The 22,011-nt window shown below is 47.5% G+C and overlaps 1 protein-coding gene across 3 annotated transcripts; it reads left to right on the top strand.

Annotated features, from left to right (window-relative positions):
* The first annotated feature begins 545 nt into the window (after positions 1–545).
* LOC6600494 (histone-lysine N-methyltransferase 2D) lies at positions 546–13,094 on the top strand. Of its 3 annotated transcripts, none has more exons than XM_002025640.2 (3): positions 546–561; positions 11,746–11,882; positions 11,947–13,094. In XM_002025640.2, the coding sequence occupies exons 2-3, from the start codon at positions 11,750–11,752 to the stop codon at positions 12,882–12,884; spliced, it is 1,071 nt and encodes a 356-aa protein (XP_002025676.2). In that variant the 5' UTR covers positions 546–561; positions 11,746–11,749; the 3' UTR covers positions 12,885–13,094. The 3 variants fall into 3 exon arrangements, with proteins under 3 accessions (XP_002025676.2, XP_026847560.1, XP_026847559.1); XM_026991759.1 differs by lacking the exon at positions 546–561 and adding an exon at positions 640–658; XM_026991758.1 differs by lacking the exon at positions 546–561 and adding an exon at positions 11,279–11,444 and having other exon boundaries at positions 11,509–11,882.
* Positions 13,095–22,011: the final 8,917 nt, after the last annotated feature.

Here is a 22,011-nt window from a genome sequence, read left to right on the forward strand (position 1 = left end):
CACATGTTGCTGGAAAAAATGTTGCTGGCATGCTAAGAAAAGGTATGGAACACGGGCGAAGCGGCCCGAAAATATCCAGCGCATGCAACGTAAAATCCACCCCAAAAATGAACATGCCATGATTGTTTACAGGGCTTGTAAACAATCAGAGCATATTGTTGACTGAGGTTTGGTGAGTGGGTTCTAGAAATGTTGCTGAACATTTTTTGACTGTGGTCCATACCTTTGCATGTTCAGTCACTGTGTCGAAAAAGAGAGAAAAAGAGAGGGGAGAGCTAAATTTTGCGTTTCAATATGAGCTTCGGCTGACTTCGGGAGACTTCGGGTGTACTTCGGGTTTGTGAGAGAGAGAGAACTGTTTTCATTAGCCGTGGAGAGCTTAGGAGGGGTAATATTGTGAGAGATTATTGGATTCTATATAAATAAATGGTGGAAGATGATATTTAGTCTGGAGGAGAAGGAAGAGTGTAGATTCAAAGGGTTTGTAGAGTGATGTCGTGCGGAGAGTATTATAGTTTGGTGGATGGAGGTCTACAAAAGAAGTTCCTGCCGTGGTTTGCGGTGAGAAGGTTTTGTGGAACAGTGGAGATACCGTGAAATTCCATTTCTTCTACACTTAAGGAGGATATTTTTATTTATTTGAATATAGGGTAATATGGTATGGTATATTCTGTGAAATTGAAGTTCTTTAGAATATACAAGGAAAACAGTAATATCTCTAATAGCATCCATTCCACAAAAACCGTATTTACCCCAGCATCCACTCAAAAGATCCCATCCACAGCTCAGAAGTCAACATCCCATCCACAGCTCACAAGTCAACATCCCATCCACAGCTCACAAGTCAACATCCCATCCACAGCTTAAATGTTGTACCTCTCCACAGCTTAAAAGTTGTTTCCACAAAATCCACTGGCCGACCACCTCGTCTTCCACAAGAAAGATCCAGTTTCAGCTACTTCTTTTCAAGCTTCCCCTGCGTTTCAGCTTCCACTCACCACAGTCCACAAAAGTCTCAGCAGTGTGGAACCCAGCTTCAATCCACGCTCTACACTACCATCCACAAACTCTACACGGACAAAATCACTTAGTTCTCTCCCCTGTTTCCTTGCTTTTGATTGGTTTAAAATGTTTTGTTTATTTTCATTGGTTTAAAAGCGAAAAAATCGAGCATTTTTGAGCGAGAAAAAGTGGATGCGAGAGAGAAAACCAGGGCTGGATTGGTTACTCTCTAGCTCGTCAAAATACGAACTCGCGCGCTCTCTCTCTCTCTCTCTCTCAGTTTTCGTGTGTTTCTTCTCTTTCTCTGTCATCTTGTTTGCTTTTCTCCTGTTTTTTTGTGAATGAGTATGAAAATGAATGAAAAGCGGTTTCTGTGGGCAAAGGTTTTCCAAAATCAACACGAAAACACTCTAGGGGAGTGTTTGGTAAAACGAGAGATTGATTAATTAGTTTATGAATATATCATTTATTTATTGCCAAATTGCATTTACCAGGAAATGGCTTGAGTGAGGTTTTTGGAGAAGTTTATCTTAAAACAGATTAAATAAAACCTTAACTCTGTGGTATTCTTTATCAGCATCGAACACAGAGTCTCCACACACCGGCATCTCGGGAACTATTGTTTGTACTATCCAGAATATGGATTTTGGCAAGCAAAATGGTCCGTAGAGTGAAAGTACAGTACATCTTAGATACACTCCAAAGAGTGGCCGTAGCCCGACTTTTGCGTTATCTTTCTCCGGGGGCTTATCTTAATTTTGGTTTATGATATCTTGAACACTCTCAAGTGCTTCAGTGTGTGCGACGGCGCCCTGCCCTGCCCTGCCCTGACTTTTCTCCCGCCGTCGTTGCGGGGTTTCTGGGCAAGAGATCACGATCGTATTACAACCAGACCATTGAGGAAATAGTGGAAATTTTCATTGAGGCGTTCGTTGTTTGTGAAAAATGACACGTCTCTGGGCTATCGTCTGGGTCTGGGACTGCCTTGGGCTTTGCAGCATGTGTGGTGGGGTGGGGTGGGGATGGATTGGATCGGATTGGTTTGGTTTGGGGAAACATGAATGAACTCTTAAGTTTCTGTTTATTATTGTGGTCTCTGTGGAAAGGTTTTTTCTTGCGGGTCCATTGGCGGATTTCCATGGAAGCGGGCCGTCTTCAGGAATGTCTTCGCGTAATTCTCAGGAATTTTGTGGGGACAAGGTGTTGCATGAAATACAACAGAAATCCATGTTCCGTAACCAAAATATAATTAAAAAATGCTGGCAAAAAACCACCACAGTTCAAATTTCCCAGAGAGCGCAGGGCGCGCAAAAAGAAAAAAAAACAAGAAAGAAATACCGATCATAATTTTATGACTTTTCTGAGATTATTTCCCTTGGATGGGTCTCGGTTCTTGGCAGGAGACTGGAACGGAGCTTACTTTACGACTCGTGAGTGTTTCGCCTGAATGACAAATGAGCAGCGACGACCAAGAAGAACCAGCAACAGGTTAAAGAGCCAGGAAAAAACCAGACAGAAGAGCCAGCTCAGAGCACCGAAGCTCTAGATACCCTAGCACAATGGTGTTGCATATGAAAGATGGAACAAAACTGATCGAAAACCTATAGCAAATACTGATGTGGATACCCTCTTGAAGGGTGCACAAAAAGGGAACAGTGGACAGGGGACAAGGTGAAGATTTGCAAGCCATAGAAACTTTGTTGAGAGGATGCAATGAGGTTGAGAATGGAGATGGTGATGGGAATGGCATGGGGATGGGCATGGGGATGGGGATGAGGATCACATGTCAATCAGCGCTGGAGACGGGTGGGGAGTAGCCCCGAGGTAGTCGAGAGATGGCGTTGCAGATATGCAGCCGCATGCCGCGCCGCGTGCATGGCATGCTGAAATCCAATACCCGTCACTCATCCCCCTCCCAATCGGAGGGGGAGGGGGCGGGGGGGGGGGGGGGGGGGTCTGCCGATCCACGCTGAAGACATATCTAGTTAGGCAGCCATTAAAGGGGTGCTCTGTGCCCTGTCAATCTCTCTCGCTGTCCCTCTCCTTGGAGCCGTCTCTGGCCTGCTGGTGACATTCCCATTAATGAATTCGCAACGGAATTCGGAACCGTTTGCCTTTCGCTAGTTTATTTTTAAACATATTTTGCATATGGCTACAGATGCAGAGAGAGAGAGAGATGATGATTGCAGATTGGATTGCCTCCATTCATCGGCCTTTACTGTAGCCGCATCCGGCCCCTGTCCATGTCCCTGGTTTTTCTTTTTTTTTTTGCTGTTGCTGTTTTTTCGTTCGTTCTGTATGGGACGTATGGTAACTGAATACTAATTCCATTGCGAAAAAAAAACATACGACTAAATTCATTGAGGCGTCGATGATCGCTGAGCTTTTGTTTATTTTCTGCCTCCTCTCGCTCTCTCTCTCTCTCTCTCTCTCTCTCCCTCCCTCTAGCTAAAACAATAAACGGAATTGCGTGGGAATGGGAACTGAAACAGAAATGATTTTTTCCTCTGTTCGGCCAAGGGTTGTACGCCTTTTGGGGGACGGGACAAAAGCCAGCCGCCTCGCTCAGTGATCATCGAATTGGTATGCGTAATGTCAGCACTGGCCTCAGAACTGAAGCCACCCATGTGGCATATGTAATTGAAGGCTCTACGATGCGTGTTTCGGTACAGTAGTACCACACAATGGAAACAAGGCCTTTCGTCATAAATACGGCATAAGTGGATAAACACTGATATGGCTGAAAAGTGGATGAGTAATTGTCAATGAAATCAAAATATAATGAGATTATATGAGATTTCCTTATATTTGCGATACATTTTTAATGAATGGGATGCCTAGAAACTGAGTTACAACAGTTGGCAAACCCTCATTCCCTGACATTTCTTGATCAAATTAGTATAGGACTTGTAAAAAGGAATTTTGCTTTCATTTAAGATCCATTTCGAAACGATAGGATACCTATGAGCCGAGTTACGATAGATTGGTAGGAGTTTTTTGTGGTATATCTCTTGGCTTAAGGTACAGAACTTCAAAGCACTCGATTAAGATCCCTTTCGAAGGGTTAGGAGATCTATATGCAGAGTTACGATAGGTTGGCAGGCGTTTTTTTTACGGACCTTCAAAGAACCAGATTGGAAAAGGTTAAATAACATTAATCGTGACTCTATCTTAAGGATTCCCTATAAATAAATGTCCTTATATACCCATTCCAGCAACATTTAACAGTAATTCATTACAAAACCCAAAAACCCATTCGATAATCATTTCTCTCATTATTCATTCGCCGCAATCAGACAACCCAGAAGATATTAATGGCTTGTCCGACTAAAGAGCAGTTAATGTCCCGAAATGTAAATGTCTATTAGTCAAGCACTGTGCCACAAAGGAGCGTTAAACAAATGCACCAAATGGAAGCCGAATAAAAGTCGAAACATTGAAACCGAGCCACTCACAGGAGCAGGAGGAGGAGGGGGAGGAGGAGGAGGGGAAAAAATAAACACACGATGCGGATCCAAGTCGAAACCGAAACCCGAATTCGAAGCCGCGAATGCGACTCTGACAAATGTCAAAGCGAGAGGAGAGGTGAGGCGACAGCAGCGGTGGCATAGGCAGAAGGCAAATGAACTTCTGTCAAAATAACCCCAGCCCTGCTTTACAGTACAGTGGGAACAAAAAAGGACACTCGGCGACAAAGGACTCGCACAAAGGATCGCTCGATGGCAGCCAGAATGCGGATTGTGTGCAGCCGGCGCAGGGCAGAGAGGAGAGAGCGGAGAGGAGAGTGTGTTTGTGCGCCAGCCAGGTGAACAGATCAGATGCGATTAGGGATTATTATGCTATTACGCAGGATACGATTAACAATGCGCGACTGTGGCTGTGGCAGAGAGGCAGAGCGGCCAGCGGCAAGCGGCAAGCGGCAAGCGGCTGCCGCAAAACACAAGGATAACAACTGCGCCGCACGCCGTCGACACACATATGGCTGCAGCAGAACAACATTCGGTTTCTGTTCCCGTTTCTTCTTCGATTTGGGAAATATGTTTATAGGCAAATGTCCTTTCACTCTTGCTTCCACACTCTCTAAAAGTCGCATGTACCGCATGTACCGTATGTGTATTTTTGCTACCCTAATTGAGTGGAAAAACGTTGACAAGGGAGGGGACTCAGTCGAGCAGGGTGGTGGGGGGGGCAATGGCAATATGCATCTGCAGGACCGAACCTGAAGGACGAACTTCTGCCGGCTGCCGTTATTTGTATTGCATTTTACCGTTTGTCCACACCGGGCTTTTTTTACACACACACCACACTCTCCCTCCCTTTCCCCTCTCTGGAAATACCTTTGCCTGCTGTTTTTGGCTGCGATCGCTGCTGCGCTGCATATGGCATTCTGCTGCTGCTGCTGCTGGCGTGTTAATTGGGAACAGCTGATAAAGAGAGCGGCCCAGCGCGCTGGGAACTACAATTACTTTGTTTCGAATAAATATTAGATGGGAGAAACGGGAACAAATTGACGAGGAGTTGATGAGCCTGCATTGGCTACTTAGGCGTGCGGGTACAGCTGATCGCTGAGAGCGGGCGGGCGGCTTGATTAATTAGTGGGAGAGAGAACTGGAACAATGGAAATGTTGAGAAAGCTTTTGAGTAGGGAAGAACAGAACTCAAGCTTGAGTCATATGGGTGGGAGAGAGAGGTGCGAATTGCACTTCGAATCGAACTTACAGCTAAAGGAGAGCTTTGAACTGAAATTATGAGCTGACCGAGAAAGAGAGAGAGAGAGTGGAAGCTACACATTAATGTTGAGCAACATTTTGAAGCCGCCTGCATTTCAATGGCAACGAAATGAGAGAGCGATCGATCAAGAGTGACTTTTAAGCATTTCTTGCTTTAGATTTAGAGTGAGATCTTTTGATTGCAGTTAAGAACCTTAAACTAAAGAAAATATTTCTTATCAAAGGAAAAATAATCTCTGGCTAAAATGAGAAACTGCGAACAGTCTCTCTTGTGCTGGTGCACCATTTCTCTCATTAGCAAATAGAAAACGGCGCCCGGACCCCGTCTAGACAGTGCTAATGGCCTTTACAGGGGACTCAAAGGGTCCCTTTGAGTGTTGCCAAAATGAGTCATTTGGTTGGTGCAACTTCATTAGGCCCATGCCACAGACGCCTGACACTTGCCACAGGTAGCCGATGCACAAATATTATTGCCACAATCCGCTCCTCTGGTCACAACACAGTGCACCACCCTCCCCGTCTCTTTCTCCCTTTTTTCGCACAAAATCTCCGCAGGTGGCCTCCTTTTGGTCCCCGAGAGAGAGAGCGAGAGATCGCAGCCCATGGACTCCGGATTCCAGTATGTTTTCGGTTTTTGTGTGTTTCGGCCTCGTCAATTTGTCGCCAGTTGCTAATTGCCGGCATTTTCCCCCGACCCGACGACTGCTGTTGGCCCTGCCTGTCATATGTGTGGCATGATGGATGGACATGGACCCTGGACCAAATGGCTTCTTGAGCGGCTTAAGCCCGCAAATAAGGCAAGTGGCAAGATGACTCTGCCTTGGCTCTTCTGCTGATAAGTGCCTCTCAGGGTGTACAGTGCAGAGTGTAGAGTGGAGGATGCGGCTAAGCTGATGTCTTAACCATAAACCGATCGCTCCTGGCCTTTGTGAGGGCATACATATGGCTCTAAAATTTGCGAGCACCTTCTGCAGATAATATACATTTCAAATGGATTCCCTTTGGTAGTTGAATGTTTTACAGGATATTCCTGTTTAAATATACAACAAATTCAAAATCAAAATTCAATTCTTTCAGTTTTGACCTAAAAATGATCGTCAAAGAGGGTTCTATAGGAGGGATATCTTATTTGGCCTCGAAGTCTTTGATCTTCCATTTCATATATGAGCGAGTACTCTATCACAGTACTTTCTGTACGATCAAAAAATGTCACATTTCATCTTTGTAAATTTCTATGATTCTTGTCCAAAGAATTTCCCATGGAACTCCCCAGCCCAGCCTACAAGACTGTAGGGAAAATCTCAATCTAAAAATCCCTCGATGCCCACATAAATCTTTTCTCACTCGATGCGGGTTTTGGTTCGTGGGTTCCCGGGCACTGGCCATGGGGTACGGGGTACGGGGTTAGGCGGGGTTCTCCTTCTCTCGTATCAGCTGAAAAACTTCAGATGGCGACTTTCTGTTGAGTTGAGATATGCCACAGCTGCTTGAGGCATTCCGCGCACATGTCCATGCCATTGGTGCCATACGTGACCGTGCCCGTGCCCGTGCCCGTTTCCGATCTCAATGAGATTTCTTCTCTCTGTTGTTGTTTCTGCTGTTGGGGTTCAAATGAGAGGAGAAGGCGGCGGTGGTGGTGGTGGTGGCCATGTGCTGCTCTTCATCATCATCGCGGCAGCAGCAGCGGCAGCGGCATCAGGCGGCTGCATGCCATAAAATGGACGGACGTCCGTCGAACTGGTTGCCTCTCTGGATGAAGCCAGAGCCGGCTGCATTGCATGTGTGCAACATTAGCAGAGTGAGAGAGAGTAAGAGACGAGATGAGAGGGAAACAAAAGCGCACATATGGCCGCTTAAAAGGGGGTTGCGCGGGCAGGCAGAAACCGAAGCAAACGTCCTTGCCCCGAACAGCGAACAGCAAAGCAGCAAAGCAGCAGGAAGCGCGCCGCCGCGCACTCATAAAAACTTGAATGATCGACACGTGTGCAGAATTTCCGCGACCAGCAGCGGGAAATGGAACCCAGAGCTAGAGCCAGAGCCAGAGACAGAGCCAGAGCTAGAGCAATCCCAAGTGCAATCCCCGAGGCAGCTGTTCCATTCCATGCTCTCTGGCCACCAAAAACGGTAGCAGCCGTGCAACTTTCTATGATGCCCCTTGCTGCAATCAAATCGGGAAAACGCACCAGCGATCGGAGGGGTAGAGGGACGGGCATCAGAGTCAGAGTCAGATTCAGAGGCAGCTGCCAATGCCGATGGACAGACCAGACGCGCCTGACTTTCATTAGCATTTCTAACGGCCAACGCAGCTGCCAAAGACGGTGCCTGATCCACAGACAACAGACATCTTTGTGGTCGGTCTCTGGCTGCACTTTGGATGCGACTGCGACTGCGACTGCAACTGCTACTGTAGCCGACGGCATCGCCGGCACCGCTGGACGCGAACTGGATCGATCCGATCCACAGACGACAACGTGATGCGGCCCGGGGACAAGGTGAAATCTGTCCCACAAGTACACTGAGCGAAAGGCAGTAGCAGGGGGGGAGATCATGGGGAAAGGCCTTGTTTTATAGGAACTGTAGGAATTCTCACATCTTAAAGGAAGGCTCGTACTTTTCGAACCGAAACTTCTTCAGAATTTGCTCATTATTCATAGATAACATTTGGGAATTTCTCTCAGTGTAGCCCGTTGGTCTGCAGCTGTACGAGTATCCCCGTTGGCTGCATTTGCGTTGGAAATATTTTTAATTGCTATTGGAATTTTTCCATGTGCGCCTCCATGGACATCTCTCATTCGATGGCGGAGAGTCCGGTAGTCTGTCCGGCGTGTGGGTTGCCAAACTGTATCGCAGCAGTTGGTCCCATGGATGCGGCTGTGCCTGTGGCTGGGGCTGCCTCTTTAGATGGTGGCAGCTGCGTGACAATTGTCCAGGTTGGCCAATTCAATTAGGCCAAGACCAGGCGCAGTGGCAGTGGCAACAACTCTTGGCTGACCGTTTGACATAATAACTGGCCACATTAGCAGCAATTGGCATTGGTCAATTAGCTTTTTTCTCTACTCTCTTTAGCTCTCTCCCTGCTGTTGCTGCTGCTGCTGCTGCATGCCTCCTGTTGCAACGCTTGTCGCGCTTTTCCTTATTTGCAACATTCATTGACACCTGCAATTGTTGCAGCAGCAGAAGCAGAAGCAGCCGCAACACCGGCACTGGCTGCTGTTGCTGTCGTGTTCATGTTGCTGATTGGCAATCAATTTGTTGTCAGTTTTTATGATTCGCAGTGCGTCAATGTCAACTAACTGTTTTTTCTCAGTCTTAGCTGGTAATTTATTATGTTGCTGCCACAAACTGCAACTGCCACAGCCAACAGCAATTAACACAGCAGCAACATTTTCAGTTTTCATGGCTGCAGCACGGTTTTAGTGGCATCCGCTTGGTGAACAATGCCAGACAAAATATGTGTGGGTGTTGCAGTTGCAGTTGCAGTTGCAGTTGCAACTACCACTCGTACTAGTGCTTCCACCTATGCTGCCGCTGTGGCGCTGTCGATTGCCGGCGCGTGTTGCAGACATCTACAAGTTTTACCCAGCGCCAAGTGCAAGTCCATCGTCCGACTGTCGGCTCTATGGCCCAGACATATGGCCAAGATAAGCGGCATAATTATGCAAATTTGTTATAACAATCAGCAGCAGCAACAACAACAGCAGCAACAGCAACAGCAGCCACAAACGACGACAGCAACATTTTATGGCCAACGTTTTAATGCCGTCAACAGCAATTGCATTTGCCATTTGTGGGGCGTTAGAATTTAAGTTATAACATAATCACTTGTGATAGTTTGTTATTTATTTGTCTCAAGCATTGAGCCCGCAGATATTGTACCAAGAGTTTTCTCCTAGTTCGAGGCTTTAATTTTGGAAAAGACCCCTTCATAAATTGAGAAGAATATCATAAAATTCCTACTTGTGAAAGTAATGTTCTAGGGCCCAAACAAAGCCTTCATAAATCGCTACTGGCCCTGGCACTGGCCCGGGCCCGGGCCTGGCCTGGCCATAATAAACATGAAACGAACCTCTGACTGCAAAATTTGAATACAAACATTGACAATTGACAGACTACGACGACCGGGGTGGAGGGACATTGGGCAGCTACAAATCAATTGCAACCAGAGAGAATAGCCATCATTTGAGAGTGGAAACTTAAGATACCCTTTCAGAGCGAAAGAATTGATCACCAGATTTGGGGGGACTATCTTAAGAAAAACAGGGGTGCTCTTACCAACGACTATTCGGATTGAGATACTACGAGTACGTTCAGAAAAAAGAAGGTACTGCAGAAAGTTGCAGAAAGTTGATCAAGAATTGTAATACTTTTTATAGATCATGTGGCAGACATGTGGTTTAAATGGTTATACCCTGTTCAAGGGTACAACAATCCCATTGATATGGGATCGGAATTCATCGAGCTTTGGACATGGCTAGGAGCTGTTGCCGTTGCTGGAACTCTGGCTGTGACTACGCATGCATAAATGCCTTTATAATCATTTCGTTGAACAAAATTTAGACGTCACTTGGCTGTCAGTTGGGGCTGCTTGATCGCCTGACGAGTCGGACATGTGGAGGATGCAGAGACGATGGGATCGGGTCGGATGGGATTGTTGGAAGACAGCAAAGCAAAGCACAGCACAGCACAGCACAGACATAAGGAGCAGGAGCAGAAGTCAGAGCACCAGATCATGTCCATATTTGCATTTTTGAAATGACACATGGAAATTTTTGTTGTTTTGCTGCAGCAGCAGCAGCAGCGGCAGTGGCAGAAAACGGCCAACAGATTGACAGCAGCTGCAACAGACTGACGACAACAGCCGCAGCAGCCGCCGCAGCAGCAGCAGCAGCAGCAACAACAATGACAACGGCCTGGAATGGTAAGCGAAAGTCGTGCGCAAATCCGAGCAGGCGACAGCATATGGATATACTATATGCTATATGGCTATGGACCGCTTGTTGCCAGAGATAATTGCTGTCGCATATTTTCAACGTCCACTTGTTGTCGCCGTTCCAGCCACCACAGCATCAGCATCAGCAGCAGCAGCAGCCAAAGGCAACCGGCTGCCAGCTTGGCAACATGTGTTGCACCGCTCTCGCCGCTGCCCATATTCGGCCAACATGTTGCAATCTCCATGGCCTGGCTGCCCGGCTGTGCAAATATTTGGAAGTTCCTCCTGATAGCCGGCGATAGGAAATTACTTTACGAGCCATCGTCACATGGCAATTTTGTATGCATTCCGCTCCACTGTGCGGGCAAGTTCAATGTCTCTGCGAAATGAGAACAGAGAGAACAAAACACGAACGCGCGAGAACCGCGCCGAAAGCAAATGAGCGCAAAACAGACAAACAGAAAAACTTGAAAAGTGTTCCAGCAGAGAATTCTCTCACTAAATGCGGCGTAGCACAGTATAAATTAGACTAGTCACTTACACTGCTAAATAGTATTTAGTTATTAAACTTAAGGCAACACATAAAACTCCACTAGACAAAGTAATACATCCACGAACAAAATCAACTTCATGGTACAGCAAACTCAAGAACAGAACGGAAAGCAAATCAGTGGAACACAAATAAACGGCAATTGGAAAGTGTTTCAGCTGATGGAAGAAAAAACGGAGATAGGTCGCTGCATGAATACCCTTCACACTGTTCACACAAGCCACAACACACAGTAATATGAAATTTGGCACATTACTCAGAGTGTTTATTAATATTAAGTCTTTTCTTTCCCTCAGCAAAACATTCTCTTAGCAAGCGCACCCACAATTCTGTAATACCTGAAAGAAAAACACACACACAAAGAAAAAAGACAAAAGCGCCCACATTGTCACGCACGCCGAGCATTTCAGTTTCAGTTTTTGCCTCGAGAGAGCGGCGTTTTCAGAGAGCGTAACAGACAAAAGTTGTTCTCTCTGCGCGCTGTTTGTTGCTGCAACCGGTCGATTTTTTACAGTTTGTTTTTAAAAACGCAGGAACATGGACATGCACAGGCTGATCGCTGAGGTTAGGCGGATGCCGGCCCTGTGGGACTCCTCGCATCCGGACCACGCCAACCGCCTGGAGACGCAGCGGCTGTGGAACAACGTGGCGGAGGTCTTGGGCTGTAACGGTGAGTGGCTGATTGGGGCCGAGCCGGTTATATCATCGTTGCTTACGCTCTTTCCCTGGAACAGTGGACTTGTGTCGCGCCAAATGGAAGAATCTACGCTGCAGCTATCGCCGGCACACCCGGCGGCAGAGCCTGTCCAAGCAGCAATCATCACCATCTCCGGTCCACCAGTGGTCCTATGCGGAGGAAATGGACTTCCTTGGCAATCTGCAGCGCACCGACAGCAGCAACAACGAGGAGGAGGACGGGGATGTGAAGGAGGAGGCGGGGTCCGACTCCGACATGTCGTTCAAGAGAGAGGCGCTGCCGGCGGACGAAATGGAGGCGGACAATGACGCACTGATGCAGGAATTCCAGAACATGGCCACCCCACAGGCCATGCGCCGGCTCTCGCAGAGCATTTCCCTGGCCAGTGCCGCCGCCGAGGAGCGGTCCATGCCGCAACAAGCCTCCCCTTCTCCGTGCAACAGCGCATTTGGACTGGGGCAGATGCAAATGCAGGGGATGGGACAAGGACTAGGACACGGGCTTGGACACGGACTTGGTCACGGCCTTGGCCACGGACTTGGCTTGGGCATGGGCACTGCCATGGCAGCGGCGGCCGCCAGCAGTTGCCACTGTGCTAAGCGCGTGGACGAGCAGGTAGACTTTCTGGAGAGCCTGAAACGCGAGGAGCAACAGCTGATGCAGTCCACCAGCCAAGACCTGGCGCGCTGCAAGAATGTGCTGCATGTGGGTGACTCGGACTATAATTACCTGATCAGCTTTATGCCGCTGATGAAGCAAATGACGCCCATCCAGAACGTTTTCTTTCGGGCCAAGATGGGAGAACTCCTGCTGCAGACGATGCAGCAACAGCCGCCAGTGCACCTTCAACAGCAACAGCAGATGATGCTGCAACAGCAGCAGCGCCAGCAGCAGCAACAACAAGAGGAACCCCAGCCCTCGCAAATGTTATTGAACCAGCAGCAGATGGCCTTGGACCAGGCGGAATTGCAGTAACATTCGCGAGTGCAGCGAATAGTGGGAGAGGGAAACAGCAAGACAGCAAGACAGCGAGAGAGAGAGAGAGAGATAAAAAGAGAGCGCACCAGTTGAATGCGCCTGTCTGTTAGGTGCACTGTGGTTACAAAGTAGAGATTATGTTTGTATACATATGTTGTAGATGTCGAATTTAAGAATAAATACTCGTAAATGTATGGTATATTTCTAAATTTCATTGATTTCTTATCGCGTATTGAAAACTGACCTATTCGTGACTACACTTTAAAGTTGATGGATTCCACTGTCACATTATTTTATTGGCGTAAAGCACAGCAAATGGTGTCATAGCAGCCACCTTTGTATAGCCACCTTTGGTAAACAAAAATATGTGCGATAAGAAACAGCGAAGGGGGGCTCTCATTTCTGAGCGATCACTGTACCACGAATTTGCACGGAAAATAAATATTAAATGAGAAAAGCAATTCTTTTGGCCCCATAGATCAATGCACTTGTGCCCTTTTCGCTGTGCTTCATCATCATGTGATGAGACGGAGAGAGAGAGAGTGAGAGAGAGATGGAGAGGAGAGAAAGAGAGTGACATTTGTGTGGGCGGCGTTTGAGTGGCTTTTGCTTTTGCCAGCTGCACAGAGCAAGGGCATGCATGCATCCGTGGAACGTAATCTTGCCGCCGCTGGCCGCTGGCTGCTGGCCGCTTGCCTGCCCACACATGTCCGTCGTACGCCTTTAACTGTGGAACCGCATCAATAAATTACAGTAGAATGAACCCCATCCGATGGAGTCAACGGCGGTGGTCCTGCCGTTTTCCGTCTCTCTGTGTGTCTCAGTATGTATGTGTGTGTGTGTTAAAAGCCAAGTCCAAACTTAACATGGCCATAAAAAAAGAACGCAGCAGCAACAACAAAACTGGAAAGGGGGTAAGTGAGAGGGGAATAGGTCGCTCGAGAAATCAACGCAGCTGCGGATGACGAATCGAAATTGACATTGAACTGAAGCTGGGAGTCGTAGTGGAGTAGAGAAGAGAAGAGACGAAGAGGCGAGAAGTGGAGAAGTGGAGAAGTGGTGGCCAGGCCGCTCTTGGAAGTCATGTGTTTGAACTTGTTGCTGCCGCAGTTGGGGCAATGGCAGGGGCCTGCCTCATGAATTCTAGCAACAACAGCAACAGCTGTAAGGCGCTCCAAAAAAAGACAGAAAAAAACAAAAAAGAAAAAGCAAACCAAAAATAACAAACCCAGAGTTTAAGGTGTGTTCTTGAGCTTGAACGACGGTCGATTCGAGCCCACAGTGGCAGCAGTTGCCGTTTCCAGTGATTGGAAACCGTCGAAGATTGGATTCGGAGAGAGAGAGGGCCGGAGAGGGCCGGAGAGGGCGGGTGAGCGCGGGCAATTAACGGCAACAGCACAGCAGCCAAAAGAACATTTGCCAATTCGAATGCAAATTGACATTTGTCACTCGAACGTGCCCATGGCCAATACATTCCACTGCTCCAATCCCAATCCCCGTCCAGCTGCTGCTGCTGCTGCCGCTGCTGCTGAACATTCCAATATTCTTGTAAATTTCCAACCGATTCATGGGCAGACTTTCAACTACAGTGGAACGTACTCTGATGGATTTTCGCACCTTTTGGCCAGCGCCTAATCCCCCCAGCCAGCCGGGCATGAACGTGTTAATGATGCCGGACAGCCGCCGCAAGAAGTGCATTTACCTGTCCGCTTTTGTTCTTTCGCCGCTCCTCCCGGTCAAAATGCAAATTTCACTCTATTCAGCTCACGTCAAATATTTGTAGAGATTTTCCAAGTGCATTCTGGCACACAGGTGTTAGATCTCGCAGCCCATTGTTAATGCGTGTTGCTGTTGCCAGTCTATTGTTGCAGTTGCCGCATCCTCAAAACCGTTAAAATGTTGCGGAATTTCCAGAATTTCGCTTAATTCATCAGCCCAAAAGGGTTTCCAACTAAACTGCGGCGACGCTTCTCTTCTAACACCTTTTTTTTGCTGTTGTTTTGCCCAGGTTTTGCATATGGCCAACAGGTGCAAGCCACATGCGGATGTTGCAGATGTTCAATGGTTGTGGCAGAGTGCCATAGGGGGAGGGATGGGAAATAAAAGGATTGAGCAACAATTTGGTTAGCAATTGATTATGGTCATGCCATGGGGATCTGGATTCCACAAGTACCTGAAAATACAAGCTGTACTAAATGAAAACAGAAGATCTTTGGTGAATATTGAATGACGGAAGAACCAACCGTCTCGACCGTATGCTCCTTCGTTTTATAGCATTAAAATGGCCTCATTATATCATATAGTTTCCACTTAGCAAACGATAAACTACCCAGTCATATATCTACCATACCGATTCGTTAAAGCTACCATTTCTTTGGCAGTTTCACGGCTCCAGTAGGTACGGTATGGTCTCCCGGCTTACACACATTCCAAAGGCCAAAAGAACCTTATGGTCTTGGACGCTTGTAACTCTATAATTTAGCCTCATCATTAATATGGCTTTTGTGCCTGACATGAGCAGAGTTGTTCGCCGTTCCCTTCGGGGGCCATGGACATACATAATAAATGCCTGTGACACCTCTTAAGAAGATTATGCACATAAGATTGCACATTATCCTCGGTCCCAAAGATGATCGTGAGGCCTACTCCTCCTCCTCCTACTCCTGCTGCTCCTGCTGCTCCTTCTTCTGATGATGGTTGAGCTGCCGTTGGAGTTGGCTCCTATTCATGGGCCATAATCTCGATCCGTTTTGGCCGCCACAAACCAATCAAAACATGCACTTAACATTTTGGCTGAACCTCAAAAACCTCCAGCCTCAGCAGATACATCGTTAACACCAACAAAGAAAGGGGTACATACAGCATATGCATAGATGCTGAGTCACTGGGTACGTCGTCCGAAAATCAGGTACACCCCCGTACCGATCCGATCCGATCCGAGCCGATCCGATCCGAACCGACCGCCGGCAATCAAGCGGAGTCAGTGGGGCTTTTGTATTGCCATTGCCTTGGAGCAATCAATGCTGTATGACAGCTAGGTTAACAGCCACCTCCGTGCCCCCATGCCCCATGCCCCTTGCCCCATACCCCACAACCCATACCCCCACTCCAGCCTCCATCGATCCTACGCGCTTCCTCTTGATTTCGTTAAGTAAATCTCCAACATGGCTGTGGCAACCTTCACGTGCTCGCAGCCATCTGTCCGTCCCAGCGCAGAGGTTCGTTTCCATGGCCCGAGATCATGATCATGGCTTTAACTGGCTCTTGGCACAGTACGAGTGTACCCAGAGTACTATACTCGGATATTTTTAACTCTCCTCCTCTTCTGTGTCTGTGTCTGTTGCTGTGGCTTTGCCTTTGGACTTGGACGACTCTCGGGTTGCGTTGCGTTGCGTTTATTGTTGTCTCGTTGAGATCTTCGCCTCGGTCTCTGGCTGCGGCTGCGGCGGCGGCGGCGGCGGCGGTACCCAGCCAACCATCCGAGTCAGCCATCCAACCAGCCAGCCGTCTGCGTCTGTTTTCTTTTTAAACGCTTTTAAACACCTGAGAAACTTGCTTTTTAATGTGCGCACATGTGTGCGGCGTCGCACTGATGACGACGACGACGACGACGACTACTACGATGATGAAGATCGTTCCTTAGCTGGCTGGCTGGCCGGCCCCCCCTTCCCCTTTCCCACCCATCTCCAACTCCAACTTCATCTCGGATCTCCAACTGCCTCGTTTGTGCCATGATGATGAAGCAAATATAACAAATCTCAGAGTTATCAACCGGCAACCGAAGAGCAGCCGCCGCACAGCTGAGTAAATCAATTGAGGCTCACAATTCTAGGAATTCTCTAGCTCTCTCTTTCTATCTACATCTCTAGTTCTACCTCTACCTCTACCTCTCTCTGTGGCTTCTTCTATCTAGCAGTGTGCTGTGTGTGCCCCTTGAGGTGTTCCTTGGATGGTTGGATGCGTCGGCGTCGTGTCGTTAGGCGCGTTTAAATATGCAAAAAGAAGGCACTGCCGTTAACCCTTCAATGATGAGCAGGCTAGTGACAAAAGTAGCAAAATCGAGAGGAATAGAGTTAGAATTGGTATCCATAGGGTGTTATACAGAATCAAAGTTTAGCGAGCGAACAGATCTTAGCAATGGCATTGATCAGAGGAAGTTGGAAAGGAACTTAGGCTCACGAGGGGAATCAAAATGTATATATCTAGATCTAATCTAGAATCTACAAAAAGTACTCCTTATTCAGGATTAAAAGACTAGCCCATCTATTAAGATCTGTATGATCTGTTATACTATATGTAAATACTTGAAACTTGGCAAGTAGAAATCTAGTTTAAGTTTTATTGAGTCCGTTTTCTAGATCATATTTCTTATACTGAAATTTACGCTCTAGTACATAATCTCTATCAATCTATGCAGAATCTAGAATAAGAGTAGCGGCTATAGTGGAGCTCAAGATTCCAAAAACCCTTAATATGCCCTCCCTAATGCCCTCAGTAGAATACCTACTTTCCTGTGGAAACTTGGGCCATGGGTTTGCATCACTAGTGTTAAATGTGATACACCGCATCGCTAGACAAGGACGTTAATGGGTTAATGGGTGCGCAAGTGTTGGTTGGCCCCCACGGGCAGTGTCGGACAAAGACGCGATCGAGATTTATACCTAAATGATTAACCATTTCTCCCCGCCGATCTTCGGTCCGTCTGTGTGGTGCCGGGGGTGCCTCTTGGTGTGAATTTGTAATGCGGCAGCGGCAGAGGCAGAGGCAGAGATCTGGGTTCGGTTTTCCTTGTGGTATGCACACTGCTCGAGGGGCACCGCCGCCGCTGTTTCCTTTCCACCGCTGATGCGCGGCCTCTGCTGCCTCTGCTGCTGCTGCTGCTTCTGACCATTCTTTCGCTGGCGATTGACACCTGCATGCATTTCTTGTTTCTCAGGTGTGCACTGAGCTCTCCTCAGGTGTGCCTGTGTGTGTGTGTGTGTGTGTGTGTCTCTCCCTCGTTGTTTCTTTATTTCATTTCTTCATCTTTGTCTTCTTCTGCTTTTCATGAGCTGTGGTTGAGTCATCGGCCATTAAAAACATGATATTGTTGCTGTTTGCTGATGGGATTCCAGTTGTGGCAAAGGATTTCATTGCTCATCTTTGAGGTTCCACAGGGCCCAGTAGGCTCTGGCAGGTAGTTTGTTGTGATTGTCCCAAAAGGCATGACGTGTCTCGTTTTATGAGTAACCCTCGACCCTTTCCCACACCTTCGATGGCCTTCTCTTAATGCATTTTAATTAGACAAAGTGCATTCCACACAGTGTTTGTTGGGCATCGAGCCCAGTGGAGAGGGCTATACCAAAAATAAAGAGAAAATCTCCAAAGTTTTGGCGGAAGAAACAAGGTTACGGAGCACTGTTACCGTTACCGTTGCTGCGCCTGTGTGCGCAGGTGTGCAAAAGCATTAAAATTCCACTCGAAGAAGAAAAGAGTCGAACAATTTCACAACAAAAGCTCAACCCCAAGCTCAAGCTCAAGCTCAAGCGCACATTAAAATGTCTGCCGCCGGCGCAATTCTTCAAACTCCCTCCCGCTCTCTCTGTGTCACTCTCTCTTGGGCTCTCTGTAATCCCTCTCCCGTCTTTGGTGTAGGCTCTCTTTTCGGAGCCACAAATATTAAGTGACTGCCCAAAGTTCAAGCCCAGGCGCAGTGCCAGAGTGCAACGCTGGCATTAAAAAAAAAAATACTTATAAAAAGTTGTAAAAATATTTCGCACGACACTCAAATCACGACTGAAAAGGCTAACCAAACGCGAAAAAGGTATTTCCATACCCAGTCACTGATGGAGCTCAAGGGTATGTCGGGTTCTTGCAGAGCTTAAATATCTCTCTCACAGCGTGGCTTAGCAGCGTGGCTTTAATAGTCTGCTCATATTTCCTCTGATTGCATTGGGTTTTCCCCCATGAATCAGGTATCCTTTAGTCGAAATCCTTTCCTAAGACCCCACATTCTTTTACTCGTTTCTTCTGTTGGGACTGGCAACGATTTCAGGCTTCAAGTTCAGTGAAGTTCAACGCGAAAAACGTGCGGGAGCAAAAGCTGCAAGAAGCAGCAGAATCCACACACAAAAAGAGTGGCTAGGGCAACCGAGATGCCGCCTGCACTGCACTGCACTGCACTGCACTGCCTTGCCGACAATCATCATCATAACTGGGCAATCAAATTAGTTGTTGCTGTTCTCATTAATGGGATTTATCTGGACAGAAGAAGAAGAAGCCATCGCCGCGCTGGCAGCCTCCCAAGACCCATGGGATCAGGGGATCAGGGGATCTCTTGCAGGTGTTCGATTCGTCGGCTGCTTCCAGAAAGCTGCGTCATTGATTAGCTACAGAAATCAGACTAGACCCGGCCTGAGCCGGCCCCAAAGGAAAGCACAGCCCCAGGCACTGGCACAGGCACAGTATATTGGAATTCAAGGCAGCAAAACCCGGCAACAGTAACAGTTTTTCTGGACATTTACTGGTTGGTTGCCTCGTTTGCAGCTGCCAAAAACATAAGTCACGATTTTCGCTTTTGTTAATTCATCAACGAACAATTTGCATTTTTTTCCAACTCATTTTTGTCGGTTATACCCTTTCTATCATTTGTGGCATTCGTGGCTGGCATATGGCTTGGGAATGTTTGTAGATTTGTAGATAGATGTAGATACTTATTATTATAGGTGCATATCTTTTAATCCTTCTTATGTTTGTTTGTTGGTTGGTCCCTAAGGTTTGCTTAAGACATTATCTTTGAGGTTGTCTTGGTACTTTGTGTGTTCTTAGAATGTAAAGAAAACAGTTCAATGATAAAGCTGATTACTTTAAGAGGAATGGAGTCTTGATAGGTTGTCCCTGATATCTGCTTACATCACAAACAGATATTTTCATGGCTATACCTTCTAATTTGAAACGAGATCCCCTGCCTACCCCAGGCTCACTCGCGGCGACAAACCAAATCTTCTTAAATAACAGAGAGAAACTTCTGGTGCATTAGGTTTTGGTTTATAGGAAAGTATACTGTTGATATATGGCTGATGAAATCATTCCCATCGAGATGATATATGTACATATAGGCCTGTGTATTTCAGGGAGTCCCAAGATCTGCCGGTCTATTGCCTGGTTTTGCTTCTTATAAATTTCAGGGTATTCCTACTTCACCCATGTCAATCACTGATTTCATCGGCTTATATATCAGTTTCTGGTTTCATTTCTTTAACGATTTCTTTGGCTCGTTAATCTTTATTTCGTTTTCCCTCTTTCGGGACAACCCTTTGCAACACTGGCTCCCGCTGCCGCTGCCACTGCCGCTGTGGCACGTTGCAACCGTTGCTCCCACTGACAACAAGTAAACTTTAATTAGCATTTTTACGCCAACAACAACAACTGCAATTATCCCAACTAGAGCGCGGTTGCGGGTGGATTACCCACCGCTTGCCACTGCCACTGCCACTGCAACTTGCAACTGCAACTGGAACAAGCAACTGGAAATGGAACTGCAACTGGCCGGGCTGGCAGCTGCAACAGAAGTGTGCAACTTAGTTTGGCTGCACTCTCCAGGCTCTAGGCTCTAGTCTCTAGACTCTAGACTCCCAGTGCCGCCTCCCAGGGCCATTTCCTCCCATTCCCATGGTGGAATTTCTGTCTTCTGTTTTTTTATTCCCGCTCTTTCCTTGGCGAATTTCAATTAAACGGCCCGTCAAGCCCGATAAGCGACAGAGCTAGAGACAGGCAGGGAAGCAAGAGATACCAGATCCGAGATCCCAGAGCCCAGAGACGAGCAATTGGCCATCCAATCCAATCCGAGATCCCCGCTCGGCATCCCCGGTCCGGTAGCGACTGTGACAGCAATGTGTTAACAATTTTCGCGCCACAGCTGCTGTTGCCCCTGCTGCAACAGTTGCAAGTCTTGGCTGCCTCCAAGTAGCCTAATTACGAGTCAAACTCTGACATAGATTGCACTCGGAGGCAGTCGAGACGCTTTTCAGTAGCCACCAAGTGGCAATGGCAATGGCAATGGCAGTGGCTTCTGCTTTTGCTTTTGCTTCTGCATCTAGCTCCGAAATATAATTTAAGCCTGGCCTTGGCTGTCTGTCAGAGCAGGAGCTTAACCCCCGAAAGCACATTTAAGCGAATATTTCATCTTTGAAAAACTTTTATTGGGAATTATTTGGAATCTATGTAGGTATGTTTGTTTCCTCTCTCCCTCTAGCTTGCTTTCTTTTCCAGTGTGGCTTAGCATTTGAGGGTAAATCTCTTCCAGTAAGACTCTGAGATCTAGGCACTCATCGGGACGGACGGACAGACAGACCTGGCTATATCGACTCGGCTATTGATGCTGATCAAGAATATATGTACTTTATGGGGTCGGAGGCGCTTCCTTCTGGGTGTTACACACCATCCTCTATACACCTATACACTTTTTGAGTATCGGTATCATATAATGGTATTCCCTCTCTACCACAATGGGTTAACTGCCCCTGGGCACTGGTGGCTGTTCCTCCTCCCCATCCTCCCCCTCCTCCACCTTCTCGATTGCTCTGCTCTGCCCTGCCATTAGTGCGGTTTCGTGTTTAATCCTCATCAGCATTTCGGCCACTGAAAGAACACCGAGAGCAGCAACCGAAAATGTTTAACACAAATCAAATTAAGCTCTTGTTACACTCCGAACAGCCCCCAAAAGCCGGGTCTCATTCCCATTCCCATTGGCAGCCTCGCGGATCATTAAAAGTTTCACCACATGATTCCCGTTAAAGTTGCACGTTGCACACGCAAACACGACCCTGCCCTGTCCAGCCCCCGCCCCGATGTAACCGATCTCAGCTGCTGGCAGTCCGTCCTCTGATCCTGCTGGGAAAGAAATCACTGCGTTTTTGTGGCTTAAGAGATCTTGGGCTAAATGGTTGGATCTGGACTTGGGGGCCAAGCCGCGACATCGACGAACACTTCCCCCTCGGAGCCAACACTCGCGAGAGAAGAGTTCACGATGCGGCAAAAGAGGTCGCCTGGAACCCGGTCGCGTAATTACACTTAAGTACCGCCAACAAGCCAGCAAGCCAACAAGCCGACAAGCCAACAGGCCAACAGGCGGTGCATCGTGGAG

This window comes from Drosophila persimilis, unplaced genomic scaffold (genome assembly GCF_003286085.1).
Source record: "Drosophila persimilis strain 14011-0111.01,24,50 unplaced genomic scaffold, DperRS2 tig00000686-arrow-arrow-pilon, whole genome shotgun sequence".
In the NCBI taxonomy this organism is placed as follows: domain Eukaryota; kingdom Metazoa; phylum Arthropoda; class Insecta; order Diptera; family Drosophilidae; genus Drosophila; species Drosophila persimilis.

Bases quoted from the DNA above. Each gene is read 5' to 3' on its own strand.
- LOC6600494 (XM_002025640.2), top strand. From the start codon at position 11,750: ATGGACATGCACAGGCTGATCGCTGAGGTTAGGCGGATGCCGGCCCTG. The intron at 11,883-11,946 runs GTGAGTGGCTGA...TCCCTGGAACAG, and splicing joins GGAGGTCTTGGGCTGTAACG to TGGACTTGTGTCGCGCCAAA.